General features: G+C 43.8%; 1 protein-coding gene across 3 annotated transcripts in view; it reads right to left on the bottom strand.

Annotated features, from left to right (window-relative positions):
* DGKB (diacylglycerol kinase beta) overlaps positions 1 to 17,005 on the bottom strand; it is a 475,459-nt gene that overhangs the window by 306,959 nt on the left and 151,495 nt on the right. For all 3 annotated transcript variants that reach the window (XM_060248589.1, XM_060248588.1, XM_060248587.1), the window contains one exon: positions 7,898 to 8,058. In XM_060248589.1, coding sequence (XP_060104572.1) covers positions 7,898 to 8,058 — 161 coding nt within the window. The remainder of the gene's footprint in view (positions 1 to 7,897; positions 8,059 to 17,005) is intronic.

Raw genomic sequence — 17,005 nt, forward strand, 5'->3', positions numbered from 1 at the left:
GAAGCATCCACTTCCGACGCCGAATCGCTGATCGACCGTCGACGTGAGCCCGAAGACGAAGACCGTTGGGTGAGGTCAATCTCCGGCTCCTGCTCCGACAGGCGTTGCTGGGTCGCTGGGCTTCGGCGCGGGGAAACCCGAATCGTTTTCGGTGGGTTTGCCGATGTCGATGCGTCCCCCGACGGGGAAGGAGTGCGGGGTCGCTTCCGCTTCTCCTTTGACTTCGCCTTTTTCGGAACTCGGGTCCCCGAGTCCTCACGGCGTTTCTTAGCGGGCGTATCCACCGAGCCCTCGCGGGAACGTTTTGTGGAGCCACGCTCTTCCGGCAGTTCTACAGTCGGGATCGGAGCGGCATCGGCCGATGCGAGCTCCTGTGCCGGGGTGTCAGTCGATTTCGGTGCCGATCCCTCCATCGGTCGATGAGGTCGAAGCGCCGATTCGGTCAACGCCGCCGATAATCGAGCCGCACGGTTCTTCCTGGTCTGTTTCGAGAACCGAAGACAGTGCGGGCACGACTCTACTCTGTGCGACTCTCCCAAACACAGCAGGCACAGAGAAAGGCCGTCCGGAGGGGCAATCTTCTTCCCGCAAGCACGGCAGCGCTTGAAAAACCCCCAGCGACTTTCCATAAGCAGTCGCGCGAACACAACTTCTTTCTACTCAGAAACGCCTGAGAGAAAGGCGGGGGAAAAGCGAACGCGGAATACCCCAAGGGGCAGTCCGCCGGACAACGAAGAACGCTTTTTTTTTTACTAACTATCACTAACTAATACTAAAGACTAACTAACTAACTATTTACAAAGATAAACGGGCTAAAACGAGAGAAAAGTGCTCTCACCGACCGGAGAAACAGAAAGGGAACCTCTCTAGCGCAGCGGTCAGAAAGGAACTGGCGGGATCCTCCGCGCAGGCGCCAGTGGGCATGCGCATTGGGATGCCTGCGCATGCCCATTGGCGCCGAGCGCGAAAAAATCCCGGGCTTTTCAGATACCGATTCGGGGATCGGCGCAGGCGCACTATCCCATGAGTGTGAAGCACAGAGACCACGAAGAAGATCCACAAGTTAGAGGTCTGCAGTGGGATGGAGGAGTTGGTGAAAACCCCCCCATCAACTATTGTCTCTCATCCTAGTCTACTGCACAGAATTGTTACAAATATCAAAAGGACCCCAATCTCTTCAGAAAATGTAAAGAAAAAAGATGCAATAAATAAACAAAATGAATAAACAGAAAAGCCTTAACAATACATCTCCACTAGGGGAAGAATTAACTTCAGATTACCTTCAAGTTGCAAGTGACTATTATAAAATAAAACTACCAATATGAAAATATATCACAATTATGGCGTGATATTAATACATGATGTTAACCATTACACAGTGAATTACAAATCTTATATATTGACAATAATACCATAACTAATTAACAAAATTATGCATGGACCAATATAAATGGTACATTAAGTATATACCACATAGCTGACAGTTACAATTATGTAAGTTTTCAGGTCAATATGTAGTTCTGCATCTATAGTTATGTATACTTTCTGTCTCTCATACATTTTGATATCAAAGTTTAGATCATCTCCAAAGCTGTATAAATAGAATTGTTTTAATGAAAGGTCGAACAGCTTAGATCTTGAGTTTATTTTATTTATTTATTTATTTATTTTATTTATTTAAGATTTATACCCCGCCCTTCCCACAAGTGGCTCAGGGCGGCTTCCAATAGTAGATCCATCAAAATTACACATATAAAGGGATCCATATTTAAAACAGATAAAACAGATAAAACAGATAAAACCCTAGTTATTAATACACATAAATATTTCAGCTATATATAAAAGGAATCCAGCAAGTTACAGTAAAATTCTCAAGCTAAGTATAGGCTAGCCGGAAGAGGGTCGTCTTACAGGCCCTGCGGAACTGAACAAGGTCCCGCAGGGCCCTCACCTCTTCCGGCAGCTGATTCCACCATGTAGGGGCCATAACAGAGAAAGCCCTTTCTCTGGTGGACTTCAACCGGGCTTCCTTCGGCCCAGGGATAGTAAGGAGATTTTGTGTTCCCGACCTCAGTACTCTCTGGGGAACGTGCGAGGAAAGACGGTCCTTCAGGTAGACAGGTCCCAAGCCATATAGGGCTTTAAAGGTGATAACCAGCACCTTGTACCGGACTCGGTATATTACTGGAAGCCAGTGCAGGGTCCGAAGACCCGGCTGAATGTGTTCCCGCTTTGGGAGACCTAATAACAGCCGGGCCGCGGCATTCTGCAACAGCTGCAATTTCCGAGTTCGGGACAGGGGCAGCCCCATGTAGAGGGCATTACAGTAGTCTAACCTCGAGGTGACCGTAGCGTGGATCACTGTTGCTAGGTCGTCGCGCTCCAAAAAGGGGGCCAGCTGCCTTGCCCGCCTAAGATGAAAAAACGCGGACTTGGCAGCGGCTGCTATCTGAGCCTCCATCTTTAGGGAAGGCTCCAACAGCACCCCCAAGCTCCCGACCCTGTCCGCCGCTATCAGCGGCGCACCGTCAAAGGCTGGTAGGGGGATTCCCCCTTCCGGACCACGGCGACCCAAGCAAAGGACCTCTGTCTTCGCAGGATTAAGCTTCAGCCCGCTCAGTCTGAGCCATTCAGCCACGGCATATAGTGCCCGGTCTAGATTTTCCGGGACGCAGGTCGGCTGGCCATCCATCAATAGATAGAGCTGGGTGTCATCAGCATACTGATGACACCCTAGCCCGTACCCTCGGGCAATCTGGGCAAGAGGTCGCATATAGATGTTAAATAGCATCGGGGAGAGAACCGCCCCTTGAGGCACACCACAGTCAAGTGTGCACCTCCGGGACAGCTCCCCCCCAACTGCGACCCTTTGTCCCCGACCTTCAAGGAAAGAGGAAAGCCACTGTAAAGCCAACCCCTGAATCCCTGCGTCGGCGAGGCGACCCTTCAGTAGCCGATGGTCGACCGTGTCGAACGCCGCCGACAGGTCCAACAACATCAGCACCGCCGAGCCGCCCCGATCCAGATGATCTATGCAGGATGCAAACAAGAGCACAGGATGCCCAAGGAAGAATATGCCAGTGAAAGAATAAAGTTAAAGTCTAGTAGCACTTTTAAGACCAACAACGTTTTATTTAAGGTATAAGCTTTTGTGTGTACACACACTCTTCTTCAGATACAATGAAATGGGAGAAAATCATTCAAACTTATAGACAGGGTTAAGAAAAAAAATCACATTAGCATATAACATAATGTAAACATTTTGAGGCAAAGCAAGGACAACAAGCAAAGTGTACAATGTCAGCAGCTGTATGGATCCAATTAAGGGTTATGACATTTGAAGCAATTAATATGTCAAAATAAGAGATAAGTGTGTAAGAGAATCTTTTCTAATTGTAAAAAAGTTAACTTTATGATTATCTAAATACTACACCAATGTGTTGTCCATTCTTAGAGGTGTTGTGTCTGAAAAACAACAAGGACAAGTCCTCTTGTGGATCAAAAACTGGCTGAGTAATAGGAAGCAGAGAGTGAGTATAAATGGGCAGTCTTCGCAGTGGAGGACGGTAAGCAGTGGGGTGCCACAGGGCTCGGTACTGGGTCCCATGCTCTTTAACTTGTTCATAAATGATTTAGAGTTGGGAGTGAGCAGTGAAGTGGCCAAGTTTCCGGATGACACTAAATTGTTCAGGGTGGTGAGAACCAGAGAGGATTGTGAGGAACTCCAAAGGGATCTGTTGAGGCTGGGTGAGTGGGCGTCAACGTGGCAGATGCGGTTCAATGTGGCCAAGTGCAAAGTAATGCACATTGGGGCTAAGAATCCCAGCTACAAAAACAAGTTGATGGGGTGTGAACTGGCAGAGACTGATCAAGAGAGAGATCTTGGGGTCATGATAGATAACTCACTGAAAGTGTCAAGACAGTGTGCGTTTGCAATAAAAAAGGCCAATGCCATGCTGGGAATTATTAGGAAGGGAATTGAAAACAAATCAGCCAGTATCATAATGCCCCTGTATAAATCGATGGTGCGGTCTCATTTGGAGTACTGTGTGCAGTTCTGGTCGCCGCACCTCAGAAAGGATATTATAGCTTTAGAGAAGGTGCAGAGAAGGGCAACTAGAATGATTAAAGGGCTGGAGCACTTTCCCTATGAAGAAAGGTTGAAACGCTTGGGACTCTTTAGCTTGGAGAAACGTCGACTGCGGGATGACATGATAGAGGTTTACAAGATAATGCATGGAATGGAGAAAGTAGAGAAAGAAGTACTTTTCTCCCTTTCTCACAATACAAGAACTCGTGGGCATTCGATGAAATTGCTGAGCAGACAGGTTAAAACGGATAAAAGGAAGTACTTCTTCACCCAAAGGGTGATTAACATGTGGAATTCACTGCCACAGGAGGTGGTGGCGGCCACAAGTATAGCCACCTTCAAGAGGGGTTTAGATAAAAATATGGAGCACAGGTCCATCAGTGGCTATTAGCCACAGTGTATGTGTGTATATAACATTTTTTGCCACTGTGTGACACAGAGTGTTGGACTTGATGGGCCGTTGGCCTGATCCGGCATGGCTTCTCTTATGTTCTTATGAAAAAAAATCTACACCCATATATTGCATTCTATGTTTGGTGTAGTGGTTTGTAGTGATGTAGGTAGTTTGGTGCAGTGGTTAAGTGTGCGGACTCTTATCTGGGAGAACCGGGTTTGATTCCCCACTCCTCCACTTGCAGCTGCTGAAGTGGCTTTGGGTCAGCCATAGCTCTCATAGAGTTGTCCTTGAAAGGACAGCTTCTGGGAGAGCCCTCTCACCCCACCCACCTCCCAGGGTGTCTGTTGTGGGGGGAAGAAGATAAAGGAGACTGTAAGCCACTCTGAGACTCTGATTCAAAGAGAAAGGCTGGGTATAAATCTGCAGTCTTCTTCTATTACAAACAGTATTCCATTATATTATTCAAAAGAGGAGAGAGAGAGAAGATTGCATAAAAATGCAAAGAATGTATTCCCTTCATTGGATCCATGCAGATGTTGACCCTGTGCACTTAGCTTGTTGTTCCTGCTTTGTCTCAAAATGTCTACATCATATTATATGCTAATTTGATTTTTTTTCTTCAACCTTGTCTATAGATTTGAATGGTTTTCTCCCATTTCATTGTGCCTGAAGAAGTGTGTGTGTACACACGAAAGCTTATACATTAAAGAATACTTTGTTAGTCTTAAAGGTGCTACTGGACTCTAACTTTATTCTGTTGCTTCAGACCAACATGGCTACCTACCTGGATCTATATAACAGTGAAAGGTCAACTGAGAGGAACACTTACTGAACACAGAAGCATTGTGAAAGGGGATGCATGGGGGGGGGGGGTCTGTCTGCACCCATTTAAGCACCCACATTATACAAAATAGGCCAAATCTACCTACATCATTACAATTTGATGCCAGCAGAAAACAGGAATATATTAAGAATATATAATGAAAGATGAGGTTAAGTACTTGTAGGACAGTGATGGGGAATAAGACCCATAACGATGCCAAATTTATTATTATGAGAACCAAACAGTCATTTTTTTCCCTACTGGCAGAATAAGAGGCTCTCAGTGACTGACTATAGTTGAAGGGTACTAAAACATGACCATGCAAATTTCTATTTGATAGTGTATATGGATGTTAATATACCAGGTGTTGTAAAAGTACACTTGTCTTTGTCATGCACACAGGCTACTTTAGGGTAATTACTTCAAAATGAATATATACTGATATTTGTTCATCAGCAATACCAATATGAATGAGATTGTTCTCAACAGGATAAATCACTAGTTAAAAAACAAAGCTAGGGAGCTAAGGCTTATTTTGCAAGCCATCCAGAGAACTTTTCTTGATACAGGCTATTTTTCCCTACTAGTGGTTTGTATTATGTGGAGTTATAAACTATTTACACCAAGGGTAAATAGGAAATGACAGATGCTTGCTTATGCATTACTGGAACTCCAGCAACTTTCCTGTAGTTCTTGGGGATTAAAAAAAATCAACAGTGAGCACAGGGCAACAGTGCAAGCACGCACACACACACATACAAAGTGGTCCAGCAATACCATCAGCAGAGAAATATGAACATGCCTCAAGCAAATGGACTTGCCAGGACCTTTGACAGCATGGATTTGACCTAAGGAGATGGATGTCTGGGAACAGATCAAAACTGATCTTAGTTGGAATCTCATAAAACAAATATAAAAATCCATTGATGCCTAGCTTCCCTCCCATTAGCTTCCTCCCCACCACACATCATCATTAGCCAAGGCAGTGTGGTTAGAGGTGGGCGTGGGTTCTGTCTCCATTGACACATTCATGTTGGGGCCCACAAGAACTGAAAGGGGTGGAAGACTGCTTTTACATGGTATCTCTTCCTCTCCATGAGCTCCCACATGCAGCCAGTGGGAACAGCTTGCTCAGCTTCTCCTCAGTCTGTGTTCTAGCCCCTTTAAAGGCCTAGGTAAGACGGTGCGCAGGTCAAGCAAAGGATCTGTTCTCCTGCATGAGCAGCAGGAACCAATGGGGGCCACAGTCACAGCCAAGGTCTGCCCTCAGTCCATCCCCATGAGAACTTGCACTTCTGACATTGGGGCTGCCTGGCTTGCTAAAAGCCTTAGAGATGCTGAGTGACCACTACCAGCTTCCACCATTGGTTGGTTGTTGCCTGGTGGGCAAGGATGGCATCCAGCCATTCCAAGGTGTTTCACAGGCTCTCCAAGGTGAGAAGGGCAACATTTCTTCCTGGGCATTAGCTCTAACTCATTCGCAGGTGGTAGTTTCAGCCACAGCAATAAAGACTGATGGTGGCCACGTGAATTCAGAATCAGTTGGGGGCCAGGCTTATAACTAGAACATACACTGTGATGATCAGAGGTTGCATAGTAAGGGTGATTATGCAAAAAGGAAAGAATTTAGTAACTGAGAAGCAACCCCACCAAGTGCTTTGATTTTACACTTAAAAATGACACATGGAAATAATTATGATGATGTCTTAGAGGACTTCAGAAATCATAATTTGACACATGGGAAGATATGATTACCATAGAGCTATATAAGGTTTAAAGGAAATGAAAACATAGAGGGGGATACAAATGTCAGAGAACTATTATAATATGCAACCCTGTTGGAAAGCGATTGCCACATTCTTAAACAGCTAAACCATCCCTACACTTTCCAAGGGGAGTCCCGCAACTGAATTGCATAACTGATTTGATGATAGCCATATATCTGAAAGATAACAGTTCTTATATTAATTTGCATTAGTAAACAGTACAGATCTCTGAGTAACTGGGAATTAGCTATAATAAATAGTTTTATGCTATTCTAAGCCATATATATATATTTTAAAAACTCTGACAAAGATTATATTCTCACACATACTCCATACATATACCATCACATCAGCACATTTTGGTTTCTATATTATCTAACAATAAGTATATACGTATATTTTTCTTTATGAAGATACATATGGGGTCATGCCTGTTGAAAAAGAGCATATAAAAGTCTTCATCATCTTGATTCTGCAAGATTGAATATTTACCAACATAACAGTTAAGAGGTGTTAATGAATGATTCATAATTTATATTTGTATAGGCACCACTAATTTAGTAATGCAGCTCTTCATAGAAAGCATTAGGAACAGTATGATTATATTGCCTATACATGAACAGGTGGAAGAGCTTGAGAAAATAATTCTGACTATGTAAGTAAATTTATGTAAATTATCACCAATCTATGTATTCCTTTTACTAGAAAAACTGTATGTAAGATAAATTCTGCATTTAGCCATCCTTCACTCTGAACATCAACTCCAACCACTTATTTAGAACAGCAAAAAATATCACTTAAAGAGTAAGAAAAAACCTTACCACTCCAATTGAGAAATAATTATTGATGATACTGTAAGGCACTGGGTCTCCTTTCTCGTCTTTATCATTGGGTATTACTTCAAATTTCCATCTGTCCAGTAAAATCTCAGCGCTGTTTTCAATATCTTTTAAGATCTTCAAAAGATTTTCACCTTCATACCCTATAAAATGGGGGAGGAGTAACTTTGAATACAAAAGACTTTGCTAGTATTTGATTTCCTCGATTAAATTCAGTGGTCATAATTTCATCACCAGCATTAAAAAAAAAGCTCATACATTTGACTCTCCAGGCTGAACAACTGCAAACAATATAACTTGGTGAAATGTCAACAAAGATAACAAAGAAACTGAAGGCAGAATCTAGTCTGCTCAGCTGATCACTGGTTTTTGTCTCCTGGCAAACAGAACATCCCTATGTCCTTTGGGACAACAGTCTGAATAGGTATAGTAAAGCAAAATTTAATGCAGTTATATTAACACCTACACTTCAGCAATTAACAAATGTATGTACATACATCTTAAAGTATTAACATAATTTTCAAACTGTACACATTTAGAAACAACAGGATTTGATCCAGAGATGTCTTTCAATGAGGAGGAAGTTTGGATCAACTTCATTGAACCGAAGTATAATAATAATCTAACAAATCAGAAGAGGAATTTTTGTTTACATTTCTATTGATATTTACGGTACAACAGAGGAGTGAATACATGCTTCATCTTTACCTTGTTTTAACATATAACTAGAGATATATGCATTCAGAAAATATTTGAAAAATACATTCTTGGTATTTTCTGGATACATTTTGGAGTTTGAAGATAGTAGGAAATGGGTCATGAAAAATCCCAGGAATATTTGGGAGCAACCAGGAATTTTGGGACCCAGTATTTTAAGGTTCCCAAGATCCCCCCCCCCCCCCATTTTACCATGTTTATGTATCTTCTTCAGGCTTGGTATTGGTTTGCCATGTTCTTTTCTTCTTTGAAAGTGTCCATTAAAGTCATTTTTGTTGGTTTTGCAACATTGTGTTCTTTGGCCAAGTTGGTTTATGTTGGGTTTGCCGTGGATTCTTGGATTTGACACTGCCTAAGATTATCAGTTGTACAAAGGCTAGATTCTCTGATTTTACATCTGTTGGACTTGCATCAGTTGGGCATGAAGGAAGCTCTGGTTTGGCACTTGTGTTAGGCTTGTCACATTGTACTGTGCTTCTGCTGGGATTTCCTGGTTCTGTATTAGTTCTTTGGGCTTGTTTATTCTGTTTGCATTGGGAAACTTTTGGCCAGTTGTTGCTTTGTTCCTTCTTGAGTGCTTAGGTATTTGCCCTGAAGAAAGCTTGGCAATTTTCCCCCATAGGAAATAGTGGAGGGCACCCTGGTCAGAGGCCCACAGAATTGGACCTCTTGGTCCAATTTACTTGAAACTTGGGGATTACTTAGCTGATGAGCAACAGCAACCTCCCTGCAATTTTGGTGCCATTAGCTTAACCTCCCCCCAGCTCCCAATAGCAATTCCCCACAGGGAACAATGGAGCCAAATAATATCGGAATTCCAGGGGGAAAAATCAGATTCCAATAAAAAACTGATATTTGGAATCCAGAAAACCAGGAATACCAGTATTTTTTCAGCTCCATGATATCCAGATCAGTAAAATACCATTTCCCCACATGTGTACTCATAACAACAATCTGATGCATGCTTATGATACTCCTCTTTTACACACAGCAAAAAAAAAGAAAGGGAAAATGAATTGGATGATATGATATAATCTAAAGAACAGCACAATTACTTCTGTAAACCCAAGACAGCTACAGGTATCAGTTTCAAAAACAGCCTTCCTGACCCACCCAGCCTTCCAATGACACCTGGCAAACCACTGCAGAAACTAACAAACATTCTGATCTGGCACAGGAAGACATCTGCTATTCAAAGAAAAACAGTCACATTTTAGGCTTGATATGTTCAAACCTTTGAAAGCACATAAAGAGTTGTGTATAAAGGTGAACAGATTCATAGAAGCGCTGTTCAACTTTCTTTCCACTGGATTACAGTTTTCGTGATAAGAAAGAAACAAACAAAAAACAATGACTCAAGCATATGTTGCTGCTTTTTAGATCATCCTTTCATAATTAAGCCTGGTCTGTGATTTTTATCCATTCTGATATTCCCAGACCAGCATGGATGATAAATGGCAGCAGAATCCCTTCACAGTTTTAAGAAAGTAGAAAGGCCATCACACTAGCATCAGAATTATCTGGATATTTCTCATCAGCCCAAAATGAAGGTAAGAACCAAGGATTTTTTTTTTAAAAAAAAAAAATTCAAAATGAGGCCCACATCACTTTTTGTTCATCAGAAAGAGAACAGAGCAGGAACTGGAAATGGAGCAAGCTGGCTCTCTTTGGTCCCTTTAGGATGTGGGATTCTAATTGCTTGAAGGCTAAAGCTGAAGTCCTAAGCAGAATTGCACCCTTCTACGTCCATTGACTCCAGTGGATTTAGGAGGATGTGACTGTCCTTAGAATGGCACAGTAATTTGCTAGAAACTTGACTCAAACAGATATAAAATAACCTACCAGATAAGGCCATGGTTAGGTATATATATATGGCTGTATATCTCCATTACACACCTCAAAACAAGTGCCAGACATCACCGTGGGTTGTCCTAGAGCAATTTGTCTAGACCCTGCAATATGGGAGCAGAGTAGTCCACAAAAACAACCCTCCTCTGGAAGCCCAATTGCATTTTATTCTTCTGCATCAACTTACTTTGTTGTTGGCTGGCTTTGAAAGAAATAATGGGAAAGCACCTCCAAAGTTTGTGACCATGGCAGAAATGAAATAATAATAGAAATGCATATTATTTTGCATTATTCAGTTCTCAATAGCAAATGATTATTAAGAAAGGCCACAGAAAAGTGTAAAGAATCATAGCTAAGGACAGTAAGTATTTTGTCTTTTCTGAGATTTTTATTTCTTCAACTGTTTGAAAGTCCTTGTGCACTTGTCATAACCCAGGACCTTGAAAACTCTATTTGTTCTGTCTAAACTAAACCAATTCAGCCCAAAGCATATTCCATTTTAAAACAATATTTTGTCACCATGATGTTTTCTTTCTTCTCTCTTATTTGGGGGGGGGGGGGGGAGAAGGGAGATGAACATCCAGCCTTATGAAAAATCCCAGACAATGTGAAAACTTGCATGCTATTTTGTGATATTTTGGGTGGTCCTAACAAAAGGCATTGCATGATTTTTATTTTTCTCTGTGTATCAACATGGGTACCTGCAACTTTCAGCAGTGTTGGGGGGGGGGGAGATGATTCTTCATACAAAGAAATTAAAATGTTATCTTTCTGCAATAACCTACACAATTAATATTGTCAAGTAGTGAGTTAGTGGTGTTGGAGCTAATTCTGCAAATTGATAAAGGTTATTTGTTTCATGATCCATAAATCAAGCCAGGAGTTTGCATCATGGAGTCGGAAAATTACTCACCAGCAACTACATTTGTTGGCATCCCTTGCGTTCTCCAATCCTATGGAAAAGTTTCAGAAAAAAAATCAGTGTTGTGGCACCAACTACCAGGGAAAAAGGAGGCAACGAATAGTGAAAGGAAGAGAATTTGAGCTGTTCTGTTTTCTTCAGGCTCCTGCTTTTGGCTTGCACATTGGTGCCATTCCACCACAGACAGTACATAAAAGAAAGGAAAAATGAGGGTTGCAGGGTGGGAGAATAGGGACTCTGACCAAATGAATTACCACTGAGTAATTTTCCATTGTTAAGTACTCCCAGTTTCTTCCATTCTGCAGAATATTCCAGACAATCAGAGGGAAGCAGCAACCATGTCCATAGGGAAGAAGTATACTAGTCAGAAACCTTATGAAGTATACTAAGCAATATCTGGTTCTTTTGATAACAAATCCATGTAGCAGAAGAGCTCACTTTAATAAGAAAGATTCTAGTATACAATCTTAGCAAATGGTCATGAATGGATCTCATTCTCAAGCATCGGTTTCAATGACGAGTCGGGTTTGATACAAGACTACGTTTATTGATAGACCGATACTTTCAGTGTAACAGATTCTTGAGAATTATGCTAAAGATTCATTGATATAATACTTTTTAGGCTAACTTCAAAAGGATTCCAAAAGGTGGGGGCAAGGGATGCGCTCTCACACATAAACTAGCATAAATGTCTACATTCTCATGGCGTTATCAGGACTCCGTCCTTGCTTTCCCTAGATGTGTCGCACTCCCTTACAGGAATGTATGGGAAGGTGCTGATTACTTTTTCTCAAGTTAGTTTCGTTTCTCTCTACTTCTACTTTGCAAGCAATAAAGAAAAAAAGGGGGACAGGAAAGAATAACAGGGATAACAGACCTTGGTCCTCCATGATACTTCACAGACCAGTTTTATGAAGGACCCTAAAACAATCAATTACCAATGGAATTTTACCATGCTTGACATACTGCCCTGCTTAACATCAGTGTCGGGGGTTTTGAGGGAATGCCTTATAAAATTTGTTTATCAAATCAGGGGCTAAGACATTTTGTTTTGCTATCCATTCATTTGGCTGGCCGGGAAATGTTTCCACTTAATGAGATAGTACAACATTCCACGCTTCACTTTAGCATCTAAAATTTCTTGTACTTCATGATGACTCTGATTCCCAATCTGGATAGGTTGTGGAGCTGGCGGTCGAGGGTGCCAAGGAGTACCACCCGGGTCTCTTCACAAAAGACTGCAATGAAAGACAGGGTGTATTTTACTAAACATCTTGGGTAATTCCAATTCTACTGTCACTTTATTGATTACCCTTTTGATTTTGAATGGACCCAGAAATCTATATGCCAGCTTCTTTGAAGGCTGATTCAGTGGAAGGTTTTTTGTTGAGACAAACACAGAATCCCCCACTTGGAAATCCCACACGGGCACATGTAATTTATCATATTGTTTTTTATAAGCTTCCTTGGCCAGTTCGAGGTTCTCTTGGATCCCCTTCCAGCTGCCCTCCAATTTGCCCCACCATTGCTCGAAAGAGGTGGGGTCCCGGGCTCACTCTCCCCCCAGCAACAATGGGACAGGCTTACCTTCGTACCCATTTACAATCTGAAATGGGGAAGCTTTGGTTGAACTATGCACACTGTTGTTGTAACCATATTTGGCAAACGGAAAGAGGTCCACCCAATTAGACTGTTGGTGATTCACATAACACCGTAAATACTGTTGTAAAAGCGCGTTCATCCATTCCGTCTGTCCGTCCATCTGTGGATGGTAAGCTAAGCTCAACTCCTGTTCTATACCCATCAGTTTGCAAAACTCCCGCCAGAAGTTGGCAACAAACTGTGGGCCTCTGTCACTAATGATCTTATCGGGGAAGGAGTGGAGTTTCACAATATGGTGGAAAAACAAATAAGCTAGTTTCTTAGCGGATGGCAATTGCGCACAAGGAAGGAAGTGCGCCTGTTTGGAAAAGGTGTCTACTACTATCAGAAATATGGTTTTCCCTTGCGAGGCTGGTAGTTCGACTATGAAATCCATTGACACTACAGATCAAGGACGTGTGGCTGTTTCTAGAGGCTTCAATAACCCAGGGGGCTTCCCCCCTATTCTCTTAGCCGTTAAGCAAATGGAGCAAGAAGCCATGAACTCAGAAACGTCCTTTTTCAAAGATGGCCACCAGAACTGCCTGTTAATTAGATGTAGTGTCTTCACATACCCAAAGTGCCCGGCTAGCTTGTTGGAATGGCAAAATTGCAGGACCTCTGAGTGGAGGCTCTTAGGGATGTAAAGTTTGCCATCTTTATACCAGAACCCATCCTCTCCCTTTTGTACTTCACCCAGGCGGTCTTCCCCTTCTTTTTTGGTCTCTGTGGCCAGTCGTTTCCTCCCCCCCCCCACTTCTCCGTTTGCAGATTCTGCCTTGCTTTGGACCGTGTGGTTACCATGGCAGCTACTTGAGAGGGGGAGATCAAGGAGTCCACTACCTCCTCTTTTTGGCTATTGTGCTGAGGGAGGTGCGAACGGGTGTCTGCCAAAAAATTTTTTGTCCCCGGGATGTGTTTCAGTATGAAATAGAATTTAGAGAAAACCCCCGCCCACCTAATTTGCTTTTCAGTAGGTTTGTGATGGCCGGTGAGCGCCTCCAAATTTTTGTGATCGGTCCAAATTTCAAATGGCAGTTTGGCGCCCTCCAGCCATGACCTCCATGTTTTTAAAGCATAGGTCACAGCAAAAGCCTCTTTATCCCACATCGACCAATTTCTCTGCTCCTGGGAAAATTTCTTAGAAATATAGGCACAGGGCTTTAGCCTTTCCTCCTCGTCCCTTTTCATGAGGATGGCTCCGACCGCGACGTCGGAAGCATCACATTGCACAATGAAAGGCTTCAATTCATTGGGGTGGCTTAAGACTGGCTCGCTTGTGAAAAGCTTTTTGAGCTTATTGAATGCTTCCTGACATTTCGGCGTCCAATTTAGCTTCGCTTCCGGTTTTTTGGAGTCTGGACCCTTCCCCTTTGTTTTCAATAACTCAGTGAGGGGCAACATTATTTGAGCAAACCCCTGTATGAAGGTACGGTAAAAATTTGCGAACCTGAGGAACGATTGGAACTGTCTACATGTCCTCGGGGGAGCCCAATCTAGTACTGCTTGAACCTTACTTGGGTCCATCGCCAACCCCTGCCCAGATACTCTGAAACCCATATAGTCGAGTTCGGTTATCTAGAAACTTCCTCAGTTGCACCTTCCTCAGTTGTCCCCTCTGACACAGTACTGAGTAAGTCCTTGATGAGGAGTATTGGATAGGCATTGAAAGTGGAAATCCCATTGATCCCCCGAAAATCAGTACAAAGTCTAAACATTATTTGAGCAAACCCCTGTATGAAGGTACGGTAAAAATTTGCGAACCCGAGGAACGATTGGAACTGTCTACATGTCCTCGGGGGAGCCCAATCTAGTACCGCTTGAACCTTACTTGGGTCCATCGCCAACCCCTGCCCGGATACTCTGAAACCCAAATAGTCGAGTTCGGTCTTGTAGAACTCACATTTTGACAACTTAGCATACAACTTATGCTTCAGTAACGTACTGAGGACCTCCCTCACTAGTTTCACATGCGATTAGAGGTCCTGTGAACAGATAATTATGTCATCCAGGTACACCACCACCCCTTTAAACAAATATTCTCTCAACACTTCATTGATAAAGTTCATGAACACTCCCGGCGCTCCTTGTAACCCAAATGGCATCACTAGGTATTCAAATTGTCCCATTGGTGTACTGAACGCGGTTTTCCACTCGTCCCCCTCCTTGATGCGCACCCTGAAGTATGCATCCCTCAAGTCCAGTTTAGTAAAGACCTTCCCCTCCTACACAGTACTAAGTCCTTGATGAGGGGTATTGGATAGGCATTGGAAGTGGAAATCCCATTGATCCCCCGAAAATCAGTACAAAGTCTAAACGAGCCGTCCTTTTTCCTAAAGAGGACGGGGGCTGCATGGGGGCCCGTGGCAAGTTGTATAAAGCCTCTCTTCAGGTTCTTATCTTCCTCAGTTGCACCTTTTCAGCCCACCCCATTGAGTACATCTTGGCCTTAGGCAGGGTCTGCTCCAGGATCAATTCAATGGCACAGTCCGTGTCCCTATGGGGTGGGAGTTCGTCAGCTCCCTGTTCACTTAACACCCCCCTTAAGTCTCGATAAGCCTTAGGGATCGTCTGGACTTCCTCCATTGTCAAGCAAACCTCATTTCAGGGTGGCAGATTGGGGCCCCACTCCTTATTCCAGTGATGGGCCAGACACCTCGTATCGTTGAACTCTATTGTCTGGTCTCCCCATTGAATGTCTGGCTTGTGCTTGGCTAGCCATCCTATTCCCAACACTACATCATAAGAGGATGAGGGAGCTATTACAAAAGCCTCCTGGTCCCAGTGGTCTTTAATGCCCACCGGTACTAATTGAGTCTCTAACACGCATGGCTCCCCCCTCATCACTGACCCATCCATTTGCTCAAACTGCGGCAAAGACGTTGTGGGAAGCCCCAACGTGTCCACCAGCTTAGGGGTGATTATGTCTCTCATGCACCCCGAGTCAATCAACGCTTTCACCTGCACGAACCTCTTGAGTCTGCTGTTTAGCAAAATTACTGGCACAAAATATAGTGACCCCGTTACTCTCACCCTGAGTGGTGCCGATTCATCAGCGACCTGCTGACTAGCACCATTTAGAGCAGGTCGTCCTCGTCTCCGGCCAGCTCATCCTCCCAGGACATCTCACTCAGCTCATCGATGATGCTGGTCTCTCATCAGGCATCAAGCTCGCGGCCACACTGTTCTTCGCCATATCCTTAGGGCGGCTGGTTTGCTTCTTAGGAGTCAGAGCGCTTGTCTTGGTGGTGGTGGATGGTGGCCTAGGGGGGTTCGGGCAGCCACTGGCCAAGTGGTTCGGGTCCCTGCATCGATAACACTTGCAAGTTGCCAGAGACTTCCCGGCTCCTCCCCCCCACCTGGGTCTTCTTCCTCCCTTGGGCCCATTATTTTGTGGGTCCCAATCGCTTCCACCTCCGCCAGAGGTGGATCAACTTCCCCACCGGTCACCTCTGTGCTCCCCTCCTCTCCAGGCTCGGCCACCTTGCCCTCTCCGTTGGCCATCTTTACCTGGCGCATGTGCCTGGTTAGGATGGCATCTCTGCGTGCTGGGGCCTCATCCATCATGGTGGTAGAGGTACGCGGTTGCCATTGGCGTGGGGTGACCAAGAGTTGTTGAATATGGAGAGGGGAGCCCTTTCCAGAGACTCCCCGAGCATCCAGCACGTGCCACGGTGATGTTGGTGCTCTTGCTCCTTCCTCAGGTTCTGGAAGTTCACTGCTCACTGGAATCTTTTCAGCCATTCAGTTATAAAATTGCCAGGGTAGTTAAACTTCTTACAGGATCATTCTCAAACGTCAAGCATGCGGTTTCAATGATGAGTCGACGTTTCTCCAAGCTAAAGAGCCCCAAGCGTTTCAACCTTTCTTCATAGGGAAAGTGTTCCAACCCTTTAATCATTCAAGTTGCCCTATTCTAGACTTTGTCCAATGCTATAATGTCCTTTTTGATGTGTCCTTTT

This window comes from Heteronotia binoei, chromosome 10 (assembly GCF_032191835.1).
Source record: "Heteronotia binoei isolate CCM8104 ecotype False Entrance Well chromosome 10, APGP_CSIRO_Hbin_v1, whole genome shotgun sequence".
Taxonomy (NCBI): Eukaryota; Metazoa; Chordata; class Lepidosauria; order Squamata; family Gekkonidae; genus Heteronotia; species Heteronotia binoei.